This window comes from Esox lucius, chromosome 5 (genome assembly GCF_011004845.1).
Source record: "Esox lucius isolate fEsoLuc1 chromosome 5, fEsoLuc1.pri, whole genome shotgun sequence".
In the NCBI taxonomy this organism is placed as follows: domain Eukaryota; kingdom Metazoa; phylum Chordata; class Actinopteri; order Esociformes; family Esocidae; genus Esox; species Esox lucius.
Genome location: NC_047573.1, coordinates 28,514,461 through 28,541,893, shown reverse-complemented (window position 1 = coordinate 28,541,893; position 27,433 = coordinate 28,514,461). Strand labels below are relative to the sequence as shown.

General features: G+C 42.2%; 1 protein-coding gene across 3 annotated transcripts in view; it reads right to left on the bottom strand.

Moving 5' to 3' along the window:
- LOC105009504 (E3 ubiquitin/ISG15 ligase TRIM25-like) overlaps positions 1-12,804 on the bottom strand; it is a 90,931-nt gene extending 78,127 nt beyond the window's left edge. For all 3 annotated transcript variants that reach the window (XM_034292114.1, XM_034292115.1, XM_034292116.1), the window contains exons 1-5: positions 12,152-12,804; positions 9,933-10,028; positions 9,508-9,741; positions 9,218-9,377; positions 8,575-8,634 (exon numbers count right to left, since the gene is read on the bottom strand). In XM_034292114.1, the coding sequence (XP_034148005.1) occupies positions 8,575-8,634; positions 9,218-9,377; positions 9,508-9,741; positions 9,933-10,028; positions 12,152-12,727 (1,126 nt within the window). In that variant the 5' untranslated portion in view covers positions 12,728-12,804. The remainder of the gene's footprint in view (positions 1-8,574; positions 8,635-9,217; positions 9,378-9,507; positions 9,742-9,932; positions 10,029-12,151) is intronic.
- Between the last annotated feature and the right edge of the window lie 14,629 nt (positions 12,805-27,433).

Below are 27,433 nucleotides of genomic sequence, written 5' to 3'. Positions count from 1 at the left end.
TCTGAATTCTGTGTCCTGTCTGTCTGGTGTGTTGACTGAGTTTGATCTTTCTGATGTATGGAGAGTGAGAAATGCCAATGTTAGTCAGTACACATGGTTAAAAATGACTGATGGTCAAATGAGTGCAGCAAGGTTAGACAGGTTATATGTTTCAGAACGCTACTCTGGTAGAGTGGTGTGGTGTGACATTTTTCCTGTGGGGTTTTCAGATCATATTATTATTAATGTTGATTTTAAATTGTTCTGTCCACGACGGTCAATGTCACTTTGGTATTTTAATATTACGTTGTTACAGGATATCATGTTATATGAAAGGTTTTGTTGTTTTGGGGACGATGCAGGGCTTTGAAAATGAATTTTGAGTCCTTGAGACAACAGTGGGAGGTTGGGAAGACCCAAATGTGTGTTTAGTCAACAGTCTACTGCTCTGTCTAATGTTGAGGTTAGAGAGACTATTAGAGCCCTTGATTGGTTTCGCTATGTCGTCCTTTTCGTTGGGACCGTGGGTGGTGTTTGCTCCACTTTGGAAGTGTTGAGGGAGTCTACGCCAGTCAAGAAAAGGTCTGAAAGGGGAGAGTAATATACACCAGATCCGTAATTTCCAGTGTTTCCAGTGACTGAGACCAAAGAAGACTACAGACCCGGGGTTGAGGAAGAGACTATGCTAACTGCTACGTTTAAATTCATGAAGCTACCACTAGACATTCGACTGGACATTGGATTTGGGAAGATACCAGTGGGAATCAAGACATCGGCTGTTCAGATGTTGTGTTCCCGCAAGAATAGAGACGGTTCACAGCGGGCGATCCAACGGGAACACGCAGGAACGCTGAACTGCCTGAGGGAGGGGTGCGGAAGGTCAGAGGAGACGGACCAGAGAGCATCTACCGGTGAGATCAATCCATTACATGACCCCGCATATATTGATGTTGTTACACTTAATGTACAAGCATTTAGAGAACACGAACTGAGTTAAACCCAATTCTTACAATTCATGGTAAACAGATTGAATTTTTGGTTGATTCTGGTGCGGAATATTCTGTCTTTTGGAATAGGCCACGCTTCCGAAATTGAGTGGTAGAACCATAATTGCGGTAGGGGCTAGTGGAGGACTGACCACTGAGTGGTTTACTACCCCTCTGTCGGTTGTAGACGATGAGAGCCAGCGTTACCCAAGACATTCATTTATGTTTTCCAATTGTTGTCCAGTTAATTTGTTAGCTAGGGATTTGATGACACAATTAGGGATCACGCTAGAATGTTCAGACAAATGTATACGATTTAAATGTGCTGTTTTACAACCAGTGGGCAGCCTGTTTATTATTGTTATTCATGGGATTTAGAAAGAACAGGGCCTAGAGCTGTTTCACTTGAGTTGTTAAATAAGGCAATGAATAGAGTAGAAACGGGTTTGGCCCAGTTTATGGATATGGGCAACATGCGTTGCTCGGTGAAAGTTTCAGAAAGACAGGGTGTTGGTTTTGAGAAAGTGTGGTTTGCTGTTGGTAAAAGGGATGTTTTGACGGGTGAATATGTATACTAGTCTTCGGGGGATTTTGTGCTTAGTCCGTGCGAAATGTGAGAGAGGTGTCTCTCACATTTCGTGGAGGGGTTGGACCCCCATGACAAGTGGAGGGGTTGGACCCCCATGTCCCCCTTGCTAAACCTGTGTTTAGAACATGGGAAAGCTTGGGTCCCTGTGTGAGGTGGTGCTGTGAAGTAGTGGACTGGGTCCCTTGTCATATGGTGCAAGTGGAATTTTCCAAGGCAGCCCAAGCCTATAGGGAAGGATTTGGGTGCACTGTTTTGGGTAAACGGGAAGTACATCTTGTGCCACATGACGGCAGGGTCCGTCAGGTCTGTGCAGTCCAGGTGGCTGCTACAGATCCTAGGTTAGCGGAAGTTTCACTCTCCTTGTGGTCACAGCATAACTATGATGTTGGGCTAATTAACAATGCACAGCCTCTTGTAGTTACACCTGGAGGACCCCATAGACCATGCCAGACTCAATACCTACTGCAAGCAGAGGCTATTATTAGGATAGCTCCCGTGTTTCAAGAATTGTTAGAGAAAGGCATGTTTGTTCCATGTCCAAACAGCCCCTGTCGCACTCCTATTTTCCCAGTAAAGATCTAAAATCAGTTGGACTCGAGTTTGCTCTTGTATATAATGGTTTTTGGATAATTGAATTGTCAATACCTGGTTATGGTCGACCTAGTACATGCATTTCCATTTTGGTATTCCCTGTGCACAAGGGTTCCGATTGGCTGCATTGTGTGTTCCTTGGTGGGATATTTTATCTCGTTTACCGAGGTTGTTGTTAACTTGGAAGTTTTGAAATCGCAAGGTTTTGCTTTGTTGGGTGTACACTTGGGTGAACACATTCATTGCATCATTGTTGTGGTTCTTTAGCGGGCCCACTTTTTCGGCTTTTGCCTTAGTGCTGAATCCGCAAAATTGAAATTTGCCTTGTAGTGTTGTGCTGGTTGCTGGGACACGTGGGGGTGTTTGCCTGCTAATTTAGGAATGTATACGAGAATAATGTCCTCAATTTAATTAGAGGGAAATATATTGGAAAGTGGTACAATGCTGCTTCTCTAATTTGGCAAAATATGATCTTGTGGTTTTGCTATGAGGAGTTAAAATAGTGTGTTTCTCTCTCCTTGTATGGAGATGTCCTATTGTCCCATAAATTAAGATGTCCTATTTTAAATGTTGAATTGGGATTGGTTAATTAATAATGTTTAAATTTGTTTGTATTTACAATGATACCTGGGATAATACTTGTGTTTTCAGACCTACGCCTGACGCTCGTTACCGGCGTTTAAATTCTAGCCTGGTAAACTGACAAATGAGGTAGATTGATGTGACTGTATTTGGAGATCTAGGCTGGAGTATCCTGGGGATCACTCCCTGATTGTTCTTTGATTTTAGTGACTTGTTTTCTGTTAACTTGGCCTTTCTTGAGAGTTTTTTCCCCCCTTCTGTTGCTGTGTTGATAAGATAAGCAATTTTTTTTGGCCAACAGCAACGATATTAGATGGGTAGAGCAATAACTCTGAACTTTCAGTTAACGTGGGATATCGACTAAGTTGTAAGCATGACGTCTTTTACTACAGACAGTCTGAAGACCATGTGACATTTTTGTGTGGACACTTTCCTTGGCTCCAGGAACGGGGGCAGACCCCCTCGATTGGCCTTTGCACTAAGGGTTCCATTCGGGTGTTCTGCCTGTTCTTACCTGTGGTCATTTCCCCAACATGAGTATGTTTAGTTTTGTGTTAATCACATGTTAAGTGCATGCTAACTATGGCTTTTCTGTCAAAATGTATGGTTTTTCAACATATTTGTAGTAAGGGTGGAGACCTATAGTCATCCAACATTGTTAATTGCTAGAACAATCTTAATGTCGTTGCATGACATATGCATGACTGTAGCGATTTTGGCTGACCGCCAATATTCTGAATAACATAAGTTGAGAAAATTCCCTAGACTATAGGGGGTAAATTGAGTCATGATGTTTGTGTGGCCTGAACTTAGTTTGGCCATTGCCTGTGGAAATGCTAATTTTGATATGCTAATTTGGGAGTTTCGCTGGGTGAGACAACTTGGTTTCTGGGGTTTCATTCCTTCACACGAGCGACCGTGTGGCTCAGTTGTTTCTATTAGATTTTCTTTGTGGAAGTTTTTATTATTTTCACATTTGTTTTTGTTAGATTTTCAGTTTGTGACTTTTTACTGAATGAATGTTATTGATTCCTCCCAACTATCGATTTTTCTTTTCATGTTCGTCCTATAATGGTTTTGCTTTCACGCTTGGAGTCATTCTCTGTTGACTCTGTCGTGAAAGCAGAGGGGGGACTGTATGAAATTATCTATGATGAAAAAAAGTTGAACTTAGAGTTCAAAGCAAATTAAATAAGTTTTTAAAAAGTTACATGAAGAATTTAGTTTTTCTGAAAATGTATACAAAATCTAACATGATTATGGTTGAGTAGTGTAAGAGCCAAATAGGGAAAATAATTTAGTTTAAAAACAGTTAAAATGGTAAAAAACGATTTAATGAAAACTCATAAATGTATTGGTTTAAAATGCATGATGTTTAGTAATGTTTAGGTCTGATAATATTTCAGTATTTTGAGCTTCCAGTCAGATAGCACTACGTCACAGTGTAATTGATTGGATGTAGTTAGTTTTAGTTTGAAAAGACGTTGGAAGCAACACAGTTTAATGACCGTGCATACCATGTATCATTTAGTGTTTTATAAGTAAACATTTGAAAAGAAGAACGTTTGGTTTGCTCGTGTTTCAAATACTGGTTGTAGTTAGACTGACTTCAAAAGGTGGAATAGAAGAATTAGAAGCTACTAGGTGCTACTACAAGTAGAATACATCTTACCAGGTGCAGGGAGGACATTTGGTTATTCCTTACATGTTTACTAAGTTTTGCCATGTTTTACTTAATACTGAGAAAGTAATTCTGCATCAAGTTTTATTCTAGAAAACCAAGTTAAGAAGTTTTACATAGTCTAAATTGTAAAGAGAGCTACAGACCCCCTGGAATGCTCAACTCACTGACACAGACACCATGTGTGGAGTGGGGGGCTGTTTGAAATGGATTCTTTGTCTTGTTTGAACTCTTTAGAAGGGAAACAGATTGGTGAATTTGATTGTATTTCTGATACAACACAATCAGATGTAAATTATATAGCGACTGAGATCTGGTTAGGCGAACTGAGAATTGTTCATGAACTACTCTTTGAGACTGATACTTCAATGTAAGCAAACTATCTTAACTGAGGAGTAATTGGAACAGTAATGGGAAATTGTGTCCATCTGTTCTTTGTGTTGGTTTGTTATTTGTTGGTTGTTAAACCAACTATAGAAAAGAGTGGAATTGTAATTTTGCTACACTAGCAGAACAGAAGCACCAGACATGTTAATGTTTTAACTATACTGTTACTGTTTACAACTGTTCTAATCTATTTAGACAAAGGAAGCAGAAAGACATTGGAAATATAGGTTTTGAGTGTTTGGTAGGACTGGGTTCTAATGCATCAGCAAAATGCAACAAGCTAATGTCCATCCATCCATCTTCTTCCGCTTCATCCGGGGCCGGGTCGCGGGGGCAGCAGTCTAAGCAGGGATGCCCAGACTTCCCTCTCCCTAGACACTTCCTCCAGCTCTTCCGGGGGGACACCGAGGCGTTCCCAGGCCAGCCGGGAGACATAGTCCCTCCAGCGTGTCCTAGGTCTTCCCCGGGGTCTCCTCCTGGTGGGACAGGACCGGAACACCTTCCCAGGAAGGCGTTCAGGAAGCATCCGGAACAGATAATGGAATGGACATATTTCTGATTGTGAACTGTGCAGTTGCATCTAATCTTCTCAAGGAGAATTCACTGACAGGTACAGGACACTTGAAAGTGATTCAGCAATAGAGGACTGGTTGGAGCCCAGAAAGACTGAGTTTGGCTTAAAGGACAACTGTGAGGTGGGCTGAGATGAGATGGATCTCACAGACACACACACACACACACAGACAGACTGTCCTAAAGCTATGAGCGGACTCTACCCTGGGGTGCCGCACGTCTACAGTAATCCCTGGTTCCTGAGCTGGACTAATTCTAGTCCTGATGATTCTACCATGAGATGGAGAAGGCAACCTCCAACCGAGAGGATGGAGTCGAAGGAAAGCTTCGGTTCTAGACAACGTTTACTGGGGCGTGGAAGACCAACTGCACGAAATCATGCTACGCTGATTGGGTCCATACCAGGTACATCTCATCTGCTGTCCAGGTAGCTGAGAGAGGAACCTGGGGTCGACGACACACGCTACAGGAGGCGTTTAAAGGTTAGGCAAAAAAGTGAATTTTCTGGTGCTAGTAACCATCACTTCCAATCCAGCCTGCAGCTATAGAGCCCTGAGCTAAAACTGGTCATTCTAGCATTCACAAAGGAGAACACACAGATTATTGTGACCTGGCTGATAAAGCAGCTAGAATGAAGACAACTAGAGCTGTGTCATGATAACCTGCATTTGGGCTATGAAGGACAACACCTTGGAATATACATCTGACTTTCACGTTCTGTTAAACCGACCTGCCAAGAAATGGTTCATAACTGACTGTCTGACGTTTGGAGGAGCAGAACATTTGTGATGACTTTGGAAGTACATCTAATTGGAACCACGAGAGGACTTTTCAGTGAATTGAGTAATTGGCATGAGAGGACTTTGTACCAGTAACAAATTGAAGGATGTATTTAGTGACAGGTGTTCACACACCCACATGTCGATGCTACATGCCCCATACTGTCAATATATGTGTCACTTGAATTAATATCCTTTTAACAGTGAATTTAACATAAATGGTTTTGCTGTACTATGTTATAATTCTGTATAATGAAAATGCTTAATCTTGGAGTTAATACGAGGGTAATGGTCTAGAAGCATTTAAATGAGGATCCAGACATTTCAGATGTGTTCCATTCTCTAATCATTAAGGATAATGATATCAACAGGGTCATGTTGTTAAAGAGTACTGTTTTGTTGCAGTCTACATCCTAATAAGTAAACTGTTTAAGGATTGATACCAATGTCATGGTGCGGTGAGCAGCAGCGCCACCGTGCCATAGTTTCTCAGTTTCCATATCTCACGAACACATCCCGGACTGTCACATGTTTCCAATCTTCCACACCAGGTCCCAATCTAGCTAATTTGTATGTGTATGTATGTTTCCCCTCTGCTCCCCACATTGTGGATCATTGTTGCTGTCTGTTAGTATACCGGTGAGTGTTGTTAATGTACTGTTGAATGTTGATTGTTAAGACGCGTTGTCGCGCACTTTATTTTCATTCAGTCAGTAGTTAGTTTCGTTTTCCGTTCGTGTTTGGTTTGTTTGTTGTTTTAATAAAAACCCACGAACGAGAGTACTGCCTGCGCCTGGTTCCTAACCAACACTACACCACGATGAGATGTTACAACCAAGGGTTGATTTGGTATCAAGAGGATGGATTGTTATGGAAATTTTTAACTAAGGTACATTTGAGAAATGTCTATCTTTCCATTGGCTGGTATGTAAATCTTTACTTTGATTGTGACACACGTCTGTTTAATATCAGATGATTATTCGGTACTTTTGACCATGTTCTCCTGCTTGACAAAGAAGGGTGTCAGTCCTTTTGTTCCTCAGGAATGTGGTCCTTGGGGGGAAGAAGGAGCAATTGGCTTGTTTAGGTAAACACAACAGTAAACATTATGGCAGGAAGGATAAGGTGGGGGGACAGCCCTCCCTTTAGGTAAAACCTATGAGACACGAGACAGATGGGCAAAAACTTACCACACCCCTTTTAACTGTAATAAATACGGACTGTTTATGTATTAAGTTAGAGACTCCTCTGATGATTATTTTTGTAAGCGTTTGACGCGTCTCTCTGCAAATAATAATAAATGGTTGAACTGTGCCAAGAAAATTTGGTCTCTGTTCTTAATCCTTTAAGAGTGTCGATCGATGGAATTGCCATCAGAGATCTGGTATTTGTTAATTGTCATCATTGAATGGTGACAGTAGATCACTGGGTCCTCCATCAGTCTGTCAATATGTCCATCTGTTTAAACCATCAGTGTATCTGTTCTTTGTCCAGATGGTGTGTGTCCCTTCTGAGTTGAATAGGTAACCTACAGTGTCCTTAGTTCCTTGGGATAAGATGGGGGGACAACTCGCCCTTTGGGTAAAACCTATGTATTTTTGACAGTTGGGCCGTATCTTACCACACCCTTTAAACTGTAATAAGTACACTGACTGTTGTGTGTTTCCTCAGAGATTCCTCATAGGTTTATTTTAGAAGCTTTTGACGCATGTCTTTATTTGCAAATAAACTGCTAATTATGCCAATAGAATTTTGTCTCTGTCCTAAAAGAGTTCCTTTTGATGGAATTACCATCACAGCTATCCGGTTGGGTCTGGATAGACATCTCTTCCTCTTGTAGTTGGAGGAGGTTGATTTGTCTGGCCTGACTCCTTTTTATCAGTCTGTTATGCAGGCCTGGAGACGGTTCTGCATGTCCCAGAAGATCAACACACTGCCCAGGATGTTGCTGTTTGAAGAGCCTCTTTTTCACAATTCTATGGTTCAGTCCCGTGCTCTGGATTCAGCCAACCTTCACTCATGCCTTCGGGGAGTGGGGTGTATGAAGCTGGGGCATCTGATGCAGAGCAGATCATTGGAGGAGTTGGGAGAGAGAGCAGGGATCCGGTCGTATCGTTTGGGGAGGAAGGTCGTGTCTGAGTTCTGATTCCTTGCCAGCATCTCATCAACGGTCTGTGACTGACGTCTCCTTCTCTGATTGGTGGATGGACAGCCTGGATTAAGAAGGAGGCCATGTACACTGTGTGAAGGTGTCCCATGTTTCCTCCCTAGAAGAGGTGAAATCCACGATGTGGGTGGGTGTGTTTGGTCCAGGTTTGTGTTATTTGAGTGTATTTTAGTATCTTTTGTAAAGGAGAGTCTGTCTCTGTTTCTCTCTCTTTGTGTGTGTGTGTGTGTGCAGTTGTGTGTGTGGTTGTATTTCCTCACATGTTAAGAAATCCTCTCTGGTCTTGGGCTCAGCAGGTGGTCCAATCTGACCTGTAGTCACTATGGAGACAGACAGACTTATATATCACAGGTCCACATTAATCATGTCTACTAGTAATCTACATACAGGTAACTAGAGGGGAGATGGACTATAGATGGACCATATTTGTATATAATTGTACATGAGTTCCAGTGGTTCAGGCCAGTCTGTCATGGCTTTGATTCTGCTCACTGACTAGAACCAAGATGTTATGGGGACAGTGACTGTTGACAGATCTCAGATCTCTACTTGATAACTACATTGATTCACTGAAGATATTGAGGTCATTCATACTCTTCTGCTCATTTCCTTATGCTTCCCCCTTTCTTCTTCTCCTATTTTTGTCATTTCTTCTCCTCCTCCACTTCTTGAATAAGTGTTTTGATGACAATATTTTGTATATGGACCATTTGAGTTTTGTCTGATTGTTACCCGCCAAGACAAACAGATATTACAATAGTCTATTAATATTGTGTATTTGCATTCATAATGTCCTCCCCAAAATAATATTGGTTGCATTATAACAATAAATGTAGTTCTAAGACTAGTAAAAATCACAACGTTTAATATTAATAATTAATATTAATAATACTTTTGACCAACCTTCCCAAGATATCCTGTCCAGTTCCTTTTTGCATACATCCTGTATTTGATCTTTCAGTTCAGAGACTGATTTCTTGACATCCTCAAAGGAGATGTGTGGATAGACAGTGATACTGGGTAAGACCTCAGATCCAGGAGAGACACAGAGAGACTGGAAACTCTACAGAGAGGGAAAGAAGCAAGAGGTTTTGACATAGACAGACAGTGAATTAAGTTCCAGTCCATTTCACTGGTAAAGAAGTAAAGAGGGATCCATTACAGAGTATTGTAAGGTAAGTTAGTGATGTCACCTGGAGGAAATGGATGTGATCCTCTGTGTGTGAGAGCTGCTTCAACTCAACATCTCTCCTCCTCAACTCAGCAACCTCCTGCTCCAGTTGTTCCAAGAGTCCTTGAGCCCGACTCACTTCAGTCTTCTCCTGAGCTCTGATCTGCTCCTTCAACTCAGAGCGTCTTTTCTCAATGTAGCAGATCAGCTCAGTAAAGATCCTCTCACTGTCCTCCACTGCTGCCTGTGCAGAGTGCTGTTAGGACACAGAGAGAGAAGGGGGTCCATTTTAAGTTAATTCACTCTCCTATCAACAGGATTATAGACAGCATGTAAATGTAAATACACAGTGCCAGTCAAAAGTTGAGATACACTAATCCATTCAGTGGGTGTGTCCAAACTTCTGATTGGTCCTGTACATGTATTTATATCAGCCACAACACTCACCTTCAGAATGTCCACAGTCTGTCTCAACTCCTGAATCTTCTTCTCTCTCTCCCCAATTCTCTTCTGGGATTCCAAATATTTCTCTCCAAACTGTCTCTGCAGAGAAATACATCATAAACAAATGTAATCAGCAAAGTGTAGCAATTTTAAATTATATCACATTTATTAATCGGGATATGTTCTTCTTTCTTGTAATCTTGGTTATAGTCACTATATACAGTCGGTACATACAGGTTCTGGTCATGAAATTAGAATGTCATCAAAAAGTTTATTAATTTCAGTAATTCCATTTAAAAAGTGAAACTTGTATAATGTATACATTCATTCCACACAGACTGATATATTTCGAGTGTTTATTTCTTTTAACTGTGATGATTATAACTGACAACTAATGAAAATCCCAACTTCAGTATCTCCCAAAATTAGAATATTACTTTTTAGAAATGTTGGCCAAATGAAAAGTATGAACAGGAAAAGTATGAGCATGTACAGCACTCAATACTTAGTTGGGGCTCCTTTTGCCTGAATTACTGCAGCAATGCGGCGTGGCATGGAGTCGATCTGTCTGTGGCACTGCTCAGGTGTTATGAGAGCCCAGGTTGCTCTGATAGTGGCCTTCAGCTCTTCTGCATTATTGGGTCTGGCGTAGCGCATCTTCCTCTTCACAATAACCCATAGATTTTCTATAGGGTTAAGATCTGGCAAGTTTGCTGGCCAATTAAGAACAGGGATACCATTGGCCTTAAACCAGGTACTGGTAGCTTTGGCACTGTGTGCAGGTGCCAAGTACTGTTGGAAAATGAAATCTGCATCTCCATGAAGTTGGTCCACAGCAGGAAGCATGAAGTACTCTAAAACTTCCTGGTAGATGGTTGTGTTGACCTTGGACCTAAGAAAACACAGTGGACCAACATCAGCAGATGACATGGCACCCCAAACCATCACTGACTCTGGAAACTTTACACTGGACATCAAGCAACGTGGATTCTGTGCCTCTCCTCTCTTCCTCCAGACTCTGGGACCTTGATTTCCAAAGGTAATGCAAAATTTACTTTCATCAGAGAACATAACTTTGGACCACTCAGCAGCAGCCCAGGCGAGACTCTTCTGACGCTGTGTCTTGTTCAAGAGTGGCTTGACACAAGGAATGCGACAGCTGAAACCCATGTCTTGCGTACGTCTGTGCGTGGTGATTCTTGAAGCACTGACTCCAGCTGCAGTCCACTTATAGTGAACCTCTCCCAAATTTTTGAATGGGTTTTGTTTCACAATCCTCTCCAGGGTGCGGTTATCCCTATTGCTTGTACACTTTTTTCTACCACATCTTTTCCTTCCCTTCGCCTCTCTATTAATGTGCTTGGACACAGAGCTCTGTGAACAGCCAGCCTCTTTAGCAATGACCTTTTGTGTCTTGCCCTCCTTGTGCAAGGTGTCAATGGTCGTCTTTTGGACAGCTGTCAAGTCAGCAGTCTTCCCCATGATTGTGTTTCCTACAGAACTAGACTGAGAGACTATTTAAAGGCCTTTGCAGGTGTTTTGAGTTAATTAGCTGATTAGAGTGTGTCAACAGGTGTCTTCAATATTGAACCTATTCACAATATAAACATTTTCTGAGATATTGAATTTGGGGTTTTCATTAGTTGTCAGTTATAATCATAAAAATTAAAAGAAATAAACACTCAAAATATATCAGTCTGTGTGGAATGAATGCAAATATTATACAAGATTCACTTTTTGAATGGAATTACTGAAATAAATCAACTTTTTGATGATATTTGAATGTTATGACCAGCACCTGTATAGTCGGTACATATAGTCGGTACATATAGTCGGTACATATAGTCGGTATATATAGTCGGTATATATAGAACCAGGGATATTAGTTAAATTCCCTGACCACTAGGGAAACTTGCCTGTCCTATTTGGCGTGGCATCTTATATTAAAACTGCCTTTAACCATGTACATCTGTAATACACCACACCCTCTTGTTCCTTAAATAGTCTTACTAAATTGTTCTGATTCTAGTCAAAGTGTGAGGTTTACATCAGTGGTATAAAATTGGTCAGGTATAATACCAATACTTAGGTAAGGTTTACAGATTGCTCACGGTGTAACTGTTACAAACACACCCACAAACTAAATATAATTTATATCAAACACACCCACATCCACACAGACCTTATACATTTGATCCTATACTGTAGATTTCCCATCTTACTTGTTTCTCAGTCCTTTCTGCTGCAGCTGGGACTGTATCATGTCCTTTATGTTCATCCATTGTACAAAGATAACAGATACACTGCTGATCAGTACGACAGTAAACCTCCAGTAGTTTGTCATGATGAGAACAGATCTTCTCCAGTAGTTGTTTGGTGGCTTGGACCAACTTGTGCTTTTTAAAGGCAGGAGATTCATAGTGAGGCTGGAGGTGAGTCTCACAGAAAGAGGCCAGACACACCAGACAGGACTTGACAGCTTTGAGTTTTCTCCCAGTGCAGAAATCACACTCCACATCTCCAGGTCCAGCATAACAATGATCAGGAGGAGCAGCTTGGAGTCTTGTCTTCTTCAGATTTTCCACCAATTCAGAAAACATGGTGTTTCTGTTTAGAACAGGTCTTGGTATGAAGGTCTGTCTGCACTGGGGGCAGCTGTAGATACCCTTGTCATCTTCCTGATCCAAACAGTCCTTAATACAACTCATACAGTAGCTGTGTCCACATGGAATAGTTACTGGATCTTTCAGTAGATCTAAACAGATTGAACAAGTGATTGAGTTTATATCCTGTGCCATTTTTCAAACACATATAAACAGAGAAAAAAGAACAAGAGATTACTTTCGTTTTCCTTGAACTGCTTTTTCTCAGAGGAGTGGTTTGTTTTCTGTGACTTCCTGGTTCTGTGGTGAACTCAGATGTCAGATATCAGGTCTGGCCAGTAGAGGGCATTATTGATCTATCATTGCCAGTAAATATTCTCAATTCTGTTACATTCAAGGTCTAGTTCATAACGTGAATGCAGAAAGAGATTGCATGTCAAACAAATAGAGATCTCACATATTTGCTACAACTTTCTCTGTATCTCAAACTTGTTAAAGGAACTGCAATTGTTCAAAGTGACCTGAGTAAGGAAAGACATAACTAGACTCTGTACAGCACCAGAAACTGTCCATCACTATATACCTGAGACAAGATACATTGGTTACTGTTTTATTATACAAAACCCTCTTCAGCCTCACTCCCCCATCTGAGATCTACTTTTGTCAACATTGCCACTTTTAAAGACCTAATCACTAACAGATTTACAGACACCTACAACTTATTCATTAAATGTGCCTTTTAACTGTAGTTTTGTCAAGTTGTTGTCTTTGTCTATTGTCTAAATATATCTGTGTCCTGCTGTATAGTTTTTTATTGTCTGCTACCAGGTAAAAATAGTGGGAGATCCAGAAATACACCTTTTTTTATATAACTGAAAACACACATCAGAACATGTAGTCTACCAATAATGAAATGAATATTTATTTTATTTAATAAACTCTATCTAATGCAGTTTTTTATTGGTCTAAAGCTACACATTTAATCATTTTAATGAAAATCATGTCTGGATTTACAAGTAACCAAGCAATACCACTCTGCTTGTCAAATGCCAAATCAGCTAAACCCACAGTTATTATGAATCAAGATATCATAAAATAAATGGATTAGGCCCTAATCTATGGATTCCACATGACTGGGAACATTGATGTGGATCTGTTGATCACAAAAAACAGGTGTATCAGAAAACCAGTCTGTATCAGAACTGACCATTTGCCTAATTTTCCTGATGCAGCACAACACATGTTCTCATAGAGTAGATCAGACTGTTTATTGTGGCCTGTAGATTGTTGTCTCACTACTCTTCAATGTCTGTAACCAAGTTACTGGATTTTGTCTGGAACTGGAACACTGTTGGATCCTGAACGTTCCAAACATGCTCAATGGGTGACCTGTCTGGTGAGTATGGAGACGTGGCAGAACTGAGACATTTTTTTCTTCCAGGAAGTGTTTGCTGATCCTTGTGACACAGGGCTGTACATGTTAATGCTACCGATCAAGAAGAGGCGTTGATTGGCTCAGGTCTGTGTGAGAATACTAGAGATCTTTAGACTGGAATGTCAGGTGGTCTCCTCAGAGTGTGACCAGAGTAAGACAGTGGTTCAGTCAGAGTCTGACACTCCCAGTAGTCAATGTCTAAGTGTGTTTAGTTTTCATCCTTATCCAGCAACTTTGTGCAACAACAATGGAAAACATTTAATTTGCCACATAAACAGCCTGATCAACTATATGGTAAGAATAAGTCACACTACAGGAGGCAAATGGTGTTTTTTCCAGATATTGACTGGTTTCCTCATTCATGACCCTACAATATTTTGGTATCTATTACCAAGAAATACAGATCTGTATTCTCAGTCTTGGAAAATCCATAGATTAGGGCCTAATTTATTTATTTTAATTGACTTATTTCCTTCTATGATCTGTAACCCAGTAAAGTCTTTAAAATGATTCTGTTTGTTTATATTTTTTGTTCAGTCTATTGATTTAACAATAATATTTGGGTAAAAATCACAAAATCTACCTGATGAAAACCAGTTACTGTATTCCAGTTGATGTTGTGATTAATAAGATACCAGAAAAAGAGTATGCTGTCATTTTACCTTATTTTAGTTTTATTTTATTACCAAAATGCTTACAACAAAGTGACCATAACGTTTTACTTTAGAAGGGGCTGTTTCAATGTTGTTTGGTAATACAAAGTTGGAAACATCCTTGCTCTTTGAAAGTGATAATGATGTCCTGGTGAGGTAACAAATAAACTTTGGATATGTGTTTGTTGTTGTCCATATTTAATGCTGTGAAATTTTGCTAATATCTTGTAGATGACAATAGCAAAACCGTCACAATGACCTTGAATGACAAGTACATCAGCTGGTTGTTTACTTTCATCCATCGACACAGACAGTTCTTCCGAATTGCCTTTCAGGACCAGGTGTGTGTAATAACAAGACATGACAGTGCCGTAGGAGGAGGAGCGGCGTGACTAGAAGGCCAGTGACGACACACACTGAACACCGCGCCGGGAGAGATAGCGTGTCTCCCTCACGACTCCTCCTCACAGTACTCCCCCCCTACCCATGGCTCCAGCCGCGCGTCCACACCGGCCCCGGGGCCGACTCGGAGGACGCCGCGCAGGACGATCAGGGCGCCAATCGAAAATATCCACCGCCAGCAACGCTCCTCCGGTCCATACCCCTCCCACTCCACCAGGTACTGCAGACCCCTCCCTCGAGGTCCAGAGGGGGCAGAGGGGTCCCCCGCACCTGACTGCTGGAGGGGACCAGCCACCACCGGCCTGAGGAGAGAAACGTGAAACAAGGCGTTGATCCTCTAGTCAGGGGAAGGTGCAACTTTCTGGGCCGAGAGCCAGACCCGGTCGCCCACAGCGTAGACCGGGGCGTCGCTACGACGGCGATTAGCAGCAGACTTCTAGCGCTCCCCGGCGTGCCGAATGCATCAATGCACCACTAACCAGGTCTCCTCGGCACGTCTCAGGCTGGCTCTGCCACGGCGCCAAGACCGGCTGGTACCCTAGAACACACTGAAAAGGGGTCATGGTCATGGAGGAGTGGCGGAGCGAATTCTGGGCATACTCTACCCAAGGCAGGAACTCCGACCACTCCTCCGGCCGGTCCTGGCAATAGGACCTCTGGAACCTCCCCAGGTCTTGGTTTACACGCTCCACCTGCCCAATCACTTCGGGGTGAAACCCGGAGGTGAGACTGACCGAGACCCCCAACCAGCCCATAAAGGCCCTCCAGACCCTGGATGTAAATTGGGAACCCCGGTCATAGACAATGTCCTCTGGAACCCCATAGGAACAAAGGACAGATACCCTTATTGGTCTAAGCAGAGGAACAGATGGCCTGAGTACCTAGTGATCCTCTGATACTATACAGACATGTGTATCACAATCAAAGAAAATAGTTACATACTAGGCAATAGAAAAGCAGACATTTCTCAAATGCACATTAGTTCAACATTTCCATAACAATGGCGACAAAGACAGGTAGCAAAGGGGAAAGGAATGTGAATGATTAGATGGGGGGGGTTGTAGGGGTGTACCAAGACTACTTTCCTGCCTGATTATGTAGCCTATATGGTTGTCATTGTCCTTGTACCATTTAATATTGTAAGTTATGACCCCTTTACTGCATTGACATGATTTCTGTGGGGGGCCTCCAGTTCTAGCAGATCAGGGGCTGGGCTCTAGTTGGGACTGGTAGCCATAAGGAGTCCTTCCACTGGGTGCCGTGTTATTACCATTCATCCTGTGCTATGCATTTAGTGTGCTGTGCAATTACCATTTACTGTGTGCTGTGCTGCTCTTACTACGTGTGCTCCTTAAGACTCTGGTCTGGTGAGGGGAGGCGTCCTGGCCTGACTCTGTCCACTTGGCCTGTCCTAGCCTTGGGGCCTGCTGTATGTAATACATGCCCTTATGAATTTGTATCAATAAAAATGTGTTTTGTTTTGACAAAACTAGCAACGTTTGGACTGGGCTGGAGGACAGACTATTCAGTAATTGTTCAATTGAACCATAAACATGAACAAGTCAGTCGTTCATGAGTTGTCTGAGATTCCATCTGTGTTAATCATTACAATAAAAATCAGGTACTACATTAATATTGAATATTAAACATGTCAAGATGAATCCAGAATGCACTGAGCAGTTGTGATGGTGGATGTAAAGTCAAGGAGGGGAGTGAATCAGGAGTGGGAAAAAAACAGGAAATGTGAAATAGTCCAACCAGGATTTGTGTAAAAACAAGGAACTTACTGTTGAAGTCTAACACTTCCCCGAGTTGGTTTGTTGGAAAGGAGAATAAAACACCAGGAGTCAGGTCAATTACCGTACCGCATATTCCGTTTATTACAAAAGCTTTTGGAGACAAGTGTCGCCGCACAATGTCTAAGGATCAACAGTCAACAGATCATTTTATACTTCTACTACGCCCAAAAGATAGAGTTGTTAAATTCACAAAGCAAGTGTGCTATTGGTCCAGTTCCAGTTCTATTCCTTATAAGGATAAATGCAAACATCTTCTTGTCCCCATCTGGTTTCTGTGTTGTCTGTCCGACTATGTGTGTGTGTCTCTGACCTGTGTCCTGTTTCTCAAAAGACAGACATACTAAATCTTTCTCTCCCCGGCAACCGCTTGAACAGGGTTTCCTATTCTCCTACTTGCTCCTTCAGTTTCAGCTCATACTACAAACATTTAATATTTTGTTTCATTGGTTACAACAGCTTACAACAGTTCACTAACTTATACAATCAATACATCTACAATGGATAGCGGTTTTGACCTTTGACTACAACACCCGTTCAGCGGTGTCATTAGTGGCCCCAGTAACTCTGGTAAAACCTATTTTGTGAAGATGTTGGATAATGCTGAGGTTGTATTCTCAGAAATTCTAAATATCGTCTGGGTTTATTCATGTTGGCAACGCTGTATGACGAAATGTTGAAGGTAAGGGAGATACATTTTATAGAAGGTCTACCAACATCGTTGTGTGATGACATTCTGCTACCGATTCAGAAAAACAACCTTTTAATTATCGACGATTTAATGAAAAGTGCATCAGAGAGTTTGGAGAGTTTTCACACAATATTCACACCACCGTAACCTGAGTACAATTTACCTTGTCCAAAACATGTTTGTTAAAGGCAAATCTAGTAGAACTATTAACTTGAACACAAACTACCTCATCTTGTTTAAAAACCCCCGCGACAATCAGCAGATTAGTATTTTAGGCAGACAGATATACCCCGGTCTTTTTCGATTCTTCATGGAGAGTTTTAAAGATGCAAAACATCTGCCTTTTGGTTATTTACTTGTTGACTGTAAACCTACAACACCAGAAGACTACCATCTGAGAACAGGGTTATTTTCAGGGGATTGGCCTGTCGTATACGTTCCTAAGAAAGTTTGATCATGTCTAAACGCATTCGTAGAAATGTACCACTTTTGAAAATGATATTTAAGACACCGGCAAGTCAACGAAAAGTTATTTTAGAATCAGCATCCACCGACCTCATTTTATCACTCTGTGAAATAGCGCTTAATCTAAGGCGCGGTAATATACCCTTAACCGAGTCGCAGCTCCGAAAAGTAAAGAGACAAAAAGCCAAAATTATATACATGTCCAGAAAGAACACTTCAGTTGCAAGGAAAAGAAAAACCATCAACCAATCTGGAGGTTTTCTACTGCCGTTACTAAGCGTTGCAGTTCCATTCTTAACCAGTCTAATTGCATCGAGACAGGGTTAAACAACATGGAGCATGCTCAGAAAATGTTTCTGGTGCCACAACATCAGTTAGAAAAACTGCGGGAATCCAAAACGACTAGCACTGATGTGACAGTCTGTTGAAAATGATTTGGACTCATCGATTTGCAATATACTGTTAAAGCCTGATATGGATTTACATGAGAAAGCTGAAAGATACTCTGCCATTTTACAAAGATTTTTGGCTGTTGTGCGACAGGGGGAGCTTGATACAAACACACTGACTTTAAGTCTACCCGGGTCTGAGACAATGTCTGCTGTAGTAAACGTGACTGAGAATAAGCAAACTGTTGACCGAAATGTTGACCTTGTTGATGAAATTTTGGATAATGTGCCTGTGAAGCGTTGAAAGAATGTTGAATATATTCTTAATAGAATGCACAGGTCTAAAGATGTGACTTCGTGGAATTCTAATAGTGAATTCGTTTTCAAAGGAGAGATAATCAAGGGCTCGCACCAACTGGATCTTGTTAAAAGTGTGACAGCAACCAATAAAATTGCTGACGATAGAAGACCGTTGGGGTGGGGGGTGTTTTTAGAGGCCATGGCATGTCTCAACATGCCTTTTACAACTATTCCAAATGTGCATGTAAGACATAAAATCAATTCGTATAAACAAACGTCTGGTGACACAATGGATGATTTAGCCACACTACCAGCAACTGGTTTTCAACCAACCAAAGCTTTCTTTGAACCTCATAACACGGACCCCACAAAATGGCTTCCATTTTAATGTTTTTGTTTTATGCATTTTGTGATTCATTGTATGTTTGTTTTATCTTGAATAAATGTTGTATGAAAAATACTATGTAGACATTGATGTGGTTTTACAAATGTTTTTATTTTCGAATAATAAAGTTTTCATACACGTGATTGGCTTTTCTATTTCTTCAACAACCATGGCACAAATTAAACGTTTCACAAGATTGAGCATGTTGTATGCAATTAAACATTTGCTTATCACGCTTACTCTGGTACATCTTAGCTACAAACTTTGAGACTAGGGAATCATTTTCTCGTAAATCATCAACATAAAAATACATCAAATCTTTAAAACTCAGACCTTTTGTCATTAGAAAGAGAAAGAACAAACAATGCTGTCCACACGTGGTTGAAACCAGGTCCTGTACTTGTTTTGAACTGTATTCCACATTCTCACAGGTTTTCAGAAAGGCCTTGATTGACTTGGGAAAATTTGTAAAATCAGGGGGGTTTCCAAAACTGTCATAAAACCTTCCAATGCCATCATCCGTTATGTAAATAGCCAGCCAGTGCTCCCCAGGTTGATTGCTTGGGTGTGTATTAACAATCTTTAACATCTCGGACAGGCACCCTAGGTAGTTGGTCGCTTGCCAGCACACCATAAAAATGGGTCCTAGATGAAAATTGGTTCACCACACTGGTCAACTCTGCAGTATTCATTTCCACACAGTTTTCCTAATAGTAATCAACCATGACTTGTTCCACAAAATAACATGTAATCAACACTCCCCACTCCACTCTACCTCCCAGTAACAGACTCAAGACAGACCCTCTCTACGCAACACCTGGTTATAGAAGGTAAATTTGTCAGGATGGTCAGGATAGGACTGGACCTCATCACTCCATGTCACCTTTCTGTTCTCCTCAGACAGACACAGGTACTGATTTGTTGTATTGGGATCCAATGTCAGCTGGCAGGAATCTAATAGGATGAAAAACAAAGTCAGTGACAATGTCTCTCTCTTACTCTGTATGTGTGTATATGTGTGTGTGTGTGTGTGTGTGTGTGTGTGTGTGTGTGTGTGTGTGTGTGTGTGTGTGTGTGTGTGTGTGTGTGTGTGTGCGTGCTCTCTCTCTCTGTGCATGCTGGGAGTGGTGTGAGAGAGTGTGGAGATTTGGCGGCCCTTTTTGTAATTTATTGGGCTGCATGTGCTTTGTCATGGTACACATTTTAGTGCTGGGGTGGCTATTTTGTTTTCCTCTGGTTTGGAAATCAGTATAAAATGTTTTGAATTTTTGGCAACTTTGTGTAAATTAACATGGTCTTCAATGCCACACACACACAGACACCCACACACCCCTGAGCATTGACTAATGCACATAGAGGAGCAGAGTATAGGCAAAAAGGAAGTCATTAAGACATTTCATTACAACCAATAGGTTTTTTGTTTCTTTTTTAATCTGCCATAGTTTGTTTAATTTTTGTGTCAATGAAGGATTGGGTGTATGTCTGGCTACATGCTTTTACAAGCCAGCTTGAGTTAGTGACATTGAGAAATTATATTTTGTATTCAGAAAGATTTATTATGAATGTGTATGAACCAGGTGTTTGATTTTGACAGTAAATAACCTGTGGTTGTTTCTTCTTCCTTGCAGGATCCCTGCAGGTGTCATGGTGCGGTGAGCAGCCACCGTGCCATAGTTTCTCAGTTCCCATACCTCACAAACACATCCCGGACTGTCACATGTTTCCAATCTTCCACACCAGGTCCCAATTTGTATCATTTGTATGTGTATATATGTTTCCCCTCTGCTCCCCACATTGTGGATCATTGTTGCTGTCTGTTAGTATACGGGTGAGTGTTGTTAATGTACTGTTGAATGTTGAATGTTGATTGTTAAGACGCGTTGTCTCGCACTTTATTTTCATTCAGTCAGTAGTTAGTTTTGTTTTCCGCACCGCCTGAGGCCGAGGAGGGGTGGCCTGCACCGCCTGAGCTTGCCGGGGTTTGGCTGCCACCGCCCTTTCCTGTCCCGGCCGCCCCGGCGCCCTCTCCTGTCCCGGCCGCCCCGGCCCCTCCTTCGGCTCTCCCGGCTACCGACCCTCCTTCGGCTCTCCCGGCTACCGACCCTCCTTCGGCTCTCCCGGCTACCGACCCTCCTTCGGCTCTCCCGGCTACCGACCCTCCGTCGGCTCTCCCGGCCTCTGACCCTCCGTCGGCTCTCCCGGCCTCTGACCCTCCGCCGGCTACCGACCCTCCGTCGGCTCTCCCGGCCTCTGACCCTCCGCCGGCTACCGACCCTCCGTCGGCTCTCCCGGCTCCTGACCCTCCGCCGGCTCCTGATCTTCAGCCGGTTCTGCCTCCCCGGCCTGTCCCGACGGCTCCGCCACCCTGGTTAGTCTCGGCTGTTCCGCCCCCTCGGCGGGTTTGTGCCGATGGGGGTACTGCGCTGCCCCGCCCCCCCCTCCCTTGGGCTGGGGTTCGTCTTGGCCTGTCCGGTGGCCGGGCCTTTGGGGGGGGTACTGTCATGGTGCGGTGAGCAGCAGCGCCACCGTGCCATAGTTTCTCAGTTCCCATACCTCACAAACACTTCCCGGATTGTCACATGTTTCCAATCTTCCACACCAGGTCCCAATTTGTATCGTTTTTATGTGTATATATGTTTCCCCTCTGCTCCCCACATTGTGGATCATTGTTGCTGTCTGTTAGTATACGGGAGAGTGTTGTTAATGTACTGTTGAATGTTGATTGTTAAGACGCGTTGTCGCGCACTTTATTTTCATTCAGTCAGTAGTTAGTTTCGTTTTCCGTTTGTGTTTGGTTTGTTTGTTGTTTTAATAAAAACCCACGAACGCCTGCGCCTGGTTCCTCCAACACTACACCACGACGAGTCGTTACAGCAGGTCTCTCCTGGTGTCTCTGAAGAGGAGGTCCTCCCTGAGCAGCAGTGCTGTTTGCAGGAGTTGAGTCTCCATCTGCGAAAGGAGGAACCAGAGACCACACAGATTAAACAGGAACAGGAAGAACTCGGGACCAGTCAGGAGAAGAACCGATTCAAGGGCTCTTTGTAACCAGGGATTCACTGTTCACTCGTCCCTGTGTGAAAAATGAACTGAATCAGGAGGACCTGCTTGGGTCTTTCCGTTAAGAACAGCGCACCGTTTGAAAGTGACCTGTGACATCGTTAACAATGCAATAACCGTGCCGGGGTTAGATGAGCTGTACGAGCGTGTGAGATGAGAGCGTGCACGGTGTGAAGAACATGCACCATAAGAGGGCACATGGCCACGAGGTCAGCGTAGGCTAACACCGATTCTGTAACTGCTACAGAACGAAGGCATGGAGCTCTGGCCACAGTATCATGACGTTTGAATAGTAACCAACTGGATGCATTTCACCGCCTACAGTACATTTTGAGTTAGTACAGCTGACATAAAACTTTCTCTGAGACGCAGATTAGTCCACTGTATGGAGTCCCTCATGGCTTTTGTGTGGAAATGGATGAGATCAGACGGGGGCTGGACTCTCAGCGTAGTCAATCAGTCAATCATGGGGTGTTAACTTATTTAACTGTGATATACTCTGCCTTAGAAATGCCAGAGGCACAGGCAGATCTAACTCTGTGTGGACCTGAGTATTTTAGCCTTACTGTATCTGGATGTCATGGATATGGTGGCACCCGGGTCATCCAGGAAATCAGCAGGCCCCCATTCACAGATGTTAACATTGGAGACACTCTACTATTCTGAGTAATGAAAGGGAACTGACCTGGTAGTGTGGTGCTGTGAGGTATCCTGCTCTCTCTCCATCTCATCCTATTTCTGACCCTGAGGATGGTGTACAGTGACACTCCTCAACGTCTCCTGCACCCGCCACAGCCTCTCCAGCCTGTTAAAACATCATCGGCCTCTGCTTCTCATAAAACTTGATCTGGGCGGTGAACATTTTCTTTCTTTGCTTTGCTTCTGTCACTGTTCTGTCTCTCTGTGTGAACAGCGTGATCCCACACCTGTTCTGATGAGATTGTTTCCCAGCTTAAACACATCAGATGTACCTTGTCGGCTAGGCTAGGGATTAGTCCATGAATCAGAATGCCCTTTAATAGTCCTTCTAGGACGTTATTATCAGGAGCAATTCCTGAGTAGCTGTTGAAAGCTTCTTCTGCTCTGGCTCGGAAATCACAACAGGACTCTGTTGGGCCCTGTTTCATTGAAAGTCATTTTGGCCCTTCAGTCTTAGTTGAAATGTCTCTTTGATACAGATTTTATACAGCCAAGTTGTTCAGTACAGCCATCCTGTCCTTACAGTAGGGGTTGGATATTTAGTCCATAGACGGCGAATGTTCTTTCAGACTGGGGTAGTGGAACTTAAAAGTATTTTAGAAAACTAGGTCTAGTTCCGAGGCAGATGGCTACATATTTATCAAAATGTCCAAATGTTCACACTATTGGTCAGCGCCAGCTTGGGGAGGAGGTAAATACTTTACTATATCTAAAGTTTCACTGATGCCCCACGTTCGCTGGAGCTCCATAGTTGTTGGTGCATCTTCATCTCCAGAAGGCTGTAACTGTAACCATCATGAGAGGAAACAAAGTGTGTGGGTCTCTGTCCCTCTGCAATACTGGCTGACCTGTGGATGGCCTCACCAGGTTCTTTCTTATTGAATGTAATCCGTGCTTCTTCTTTCTGTTCTGGGTGGGGCGATGTAGGCAGGGACAGGAGCACGGCAGCCTGATCTCTCAGACAGACTGAGGGGAGGGGGGTGTTTGGAGGAGGTGTCTGGAGCAACCTTTCCCCGCTTTTCTTAACTGTCCTCCTACCTCTGGTTCCCTTCTCATCACTCCTCTGCACTCTGTCTCCAGGTGCCTTAATAAGCGTTACTTCATGTTATTGTTGCCTCTTTTGCTGCTTGTGAAGCAGCTTCTTATATTTGCCCACTGTAGCTCATAACAGAAAAGCTCAATTATAAAACACAACAAAAATGAAATGACCCCTCTTCAAAAGTCTGGATACCCTTAATTCTTAATAATGTGTATAGCCCCCTTTAGCATCAATGCCAGCGTGCAGTCTTTTGTAATAGTTTTCAATGAGGCCCAGAATTCTTGCAGGTGGTATAGCTGCCCGTTTGTCTTGGCAAAATGCCTCCAGGTCATGCAAAGTCTTTGGTTGTCTTACATGAACTGCACATTTGAAATCTCCCCAGAGGGATTCAAACATTTGGTTCATGCAAGATGACCAAAGAGGATATAAAGGTCAGGAGACTGTAATGATCACTCCATAACCTGTAATGTTTTCTGCTGTAACCTGTGGAGGGTCAACTTGGCTTTGTGCTTAGTGTCATTGTCGTGCTGGAAAGTCCAAGAGTGTCCCATGCACAGCTTTTGTGGAAAATAATGCAATTTCTCAGTATTTTCAGTTTTCACAAGATTCCCTGTGCCTTTAGAGCTCACACACCCCCAAAACATCAGTGAGCCACCACCATGCTTCACAGTGGGGATGGTATTTTGTTCACTATATGCCTTGTTGACCCCTCTCCAAACATAGCGCTTATGGTTGTGAGACTTGTGACCATAAAGCTCTATTTTGGTCTCGTCACTCCAAATTACATTGTGCCAGAAGCTGTGAGACGTGTCAAGGTGTTTTCGGGTAGTAAAGGCTTCTTTCTGGCAAGTAGACCAAGAAGCTCATTTTTGTTTAAGGATCGTCATATTGTGCAAGTCTTTTGACAGATCTTTTCTGCTCAAAATGGCTCAGTATCTAACCTTCTCAGTGCATCCACGTGAGCTCACAAACTTATTTTGACTATTTATACACAGACACTAATTGCAATTTATGAATGCACAGGTGTGTGAAATTAACCTTTAATTGCCATTTTAACCTGTGTTTGTCACGTTGTGGGTATGTAACAAGGCCAAACATTCAAGGGTATGTTAACTTTAGATCAGGGCCATTTAGGGGATTTCTGTTATCATTATGATTTATAAACAACTATGTGATAAAATGGCTTAATATGATCACTATCCTTAAATAAAATATTATTTGAATGATCAATCATATTTTCTAAATAAATGCCAAAATTTCCCAATTTCTGCCAGGGTACGCAAACCTATGAGCATAAATGTGTATTGGTCCTATGCATAAGATAAAAAGTAACCAGCGTATTTTTGGCATGCATAAGATACAGTGTTACCAGCATATTGGTTATATGCATACGATACAGTGTAAACTGGTGTGTTGATCATATACATTAGATACAGTGTAACCAGTGTATTGGTCATATACATTAGATACAGTGTAACCAGTGTATTGGTCATATGCATAAGATACAGTGTAACCAGTGTATTGGTCATATACATCAGATACAGTGTAACCAGTGTATTGGTCATATACATCAGATACAGTGTAACCAGTGTATTGGTCATATACATCAGATACAGTGTAACCAGTGTATTGGTCATATGCATCAGATACAGTGTAACCAGTGTATTGGTCATATACACCAGATTCAGTGTAACCAATGTATTGGTCATATACATTAGATACAGTGTAACCAGTGTATTGGTCATATACATAAGATACAGTGTAACTAGTGTATTGGTCATATACATAAGATACAGTGTAACCAGTGTATTGGTCATATACATAAGATACAGTGTAACTAGTGTATTGGTCATATACATAAGATACAGTGTAACCAGTGTATTGGTCATATACATCAGATACAGTGTAACCAGTGTATTGGTCATATACATAAGATACAGTGTAACCAGTGTATTGGTCATATACATCAGATACAGTGTAACCAGTGTATTGGTCATATACATAAGAAACCAGTGTATTTCCTCATGTCATCTTTAGCAGATTGAATTTACACTATCTGATCCTACTAGAGATAGAGGCTATTTGTTGCCAATATTTTCTCATTTGTTTGTAGCCAATTGATAGAAGAAATGACATTTCTGAGGGTTGTGGCCCATTTCCATCCGAAAACTGATAGGTAACTGTCACGTCTTTGGGGGGCGGATAAAGGAGGAGCAGGAGAATGGCGTGGTAGAAATAAAGTATTTAATGTAATAACGAGAACTAAAGTTGTGGTTTGAAAACCGAAGCGTACACTGCTCTTATACAAACAGAGACAGGGGGAGCAGAGGGAACATATAAACTGGGGGGAATGATGAGGATGAGGAACAGGTGCGTTAAACAGGACACAGGTGAAAAGTATGATGAGATGGACGATGGTGTCAGAAGGCCGGTGACATCGACCGCTGGAGCCCGCCCGCTGCAGGGGGAGGCGAACCAGCAGAGGGCGCAGTTGTCACAGATAACAACCGTTAGTACAACAGTTGGGAGGCACCAGTTGGTGTTGGAACTGGACCCATTAAGGAGTGCTTTACAAATGTAAATGGGAATGTGATAAAAATAATTCAGATGTTGTCTTAGCTGCTGGGGGTTAATCTGACACTCATCACCTCATACAACCCCATGGTTAGATGGGATGTTTGAATGTTGTAACAGAACTCCAGTTGACCAGTTAGCTAAGTTTTACTATGGGGTGAGTGGGACAGTTATATGGAGAATGTGGCTATAGCCTATAACATTATAACAGACTCAGACCATATATCTTACCTCTGTCCTCTGAGACAATCAGGTAGTTGTAGTATAACAGAGTCAGACCTTATATCATACCTCTGTATTCTGAGCCCCTCAGGTTATGTATTATTACAGACTCAGACCTTATATCTTACCTCTGACCTCTTTTTATGATACTCTAATAGTTAAAGCGTGTACGGCCAATAACTGAGAAGTTTCTGGTTTGAATCCCTGGATCAACAAGGTAAAAACTAAATCTGTGTAAAGGTTAGCAAGGCACTAACCCAATCTGCTGTGTTTAGTGGCTTTGGATAAGAGTGTCATAAAGTACAGACAACACCACCTGATGGAGAGTTTGAGCAGCAGGTCTCTAAACTTTAGTAGAAGTAACCAGTTGAGAACCACAATAGTGACTAAAAACACACAGAGGTTGGACAAACAGTCTGGATGTAATGGATATAAACTCTTTCATACCTAGGCCATCCATTTGGGTCTAGGGTGGAAGAAGTTCCACTAGCCTAATGATAATTATAACTATAGGTTATGAATATGTAATACATTTAAATCAGGAGAATCCTAAATTGCTAACATCAGGTAATGTTAGTACAATGTGCTACTACCATAGAGATGGCTACATGCCAGTATTGTTTCTGCCCTACGACAGGTGGCACGTGATCTGTCATGATTTGGCAGTAAATATTTTTTTCCAGCAGGTGTCACTAGACTCCATTGTGTTTAATGAGGCTTCATGTGATGTAGGATAGAATTGTCTGGAAGCCTCAATGTTTCAGAAAACCTAATTTCACCATCAGTACTGAAAA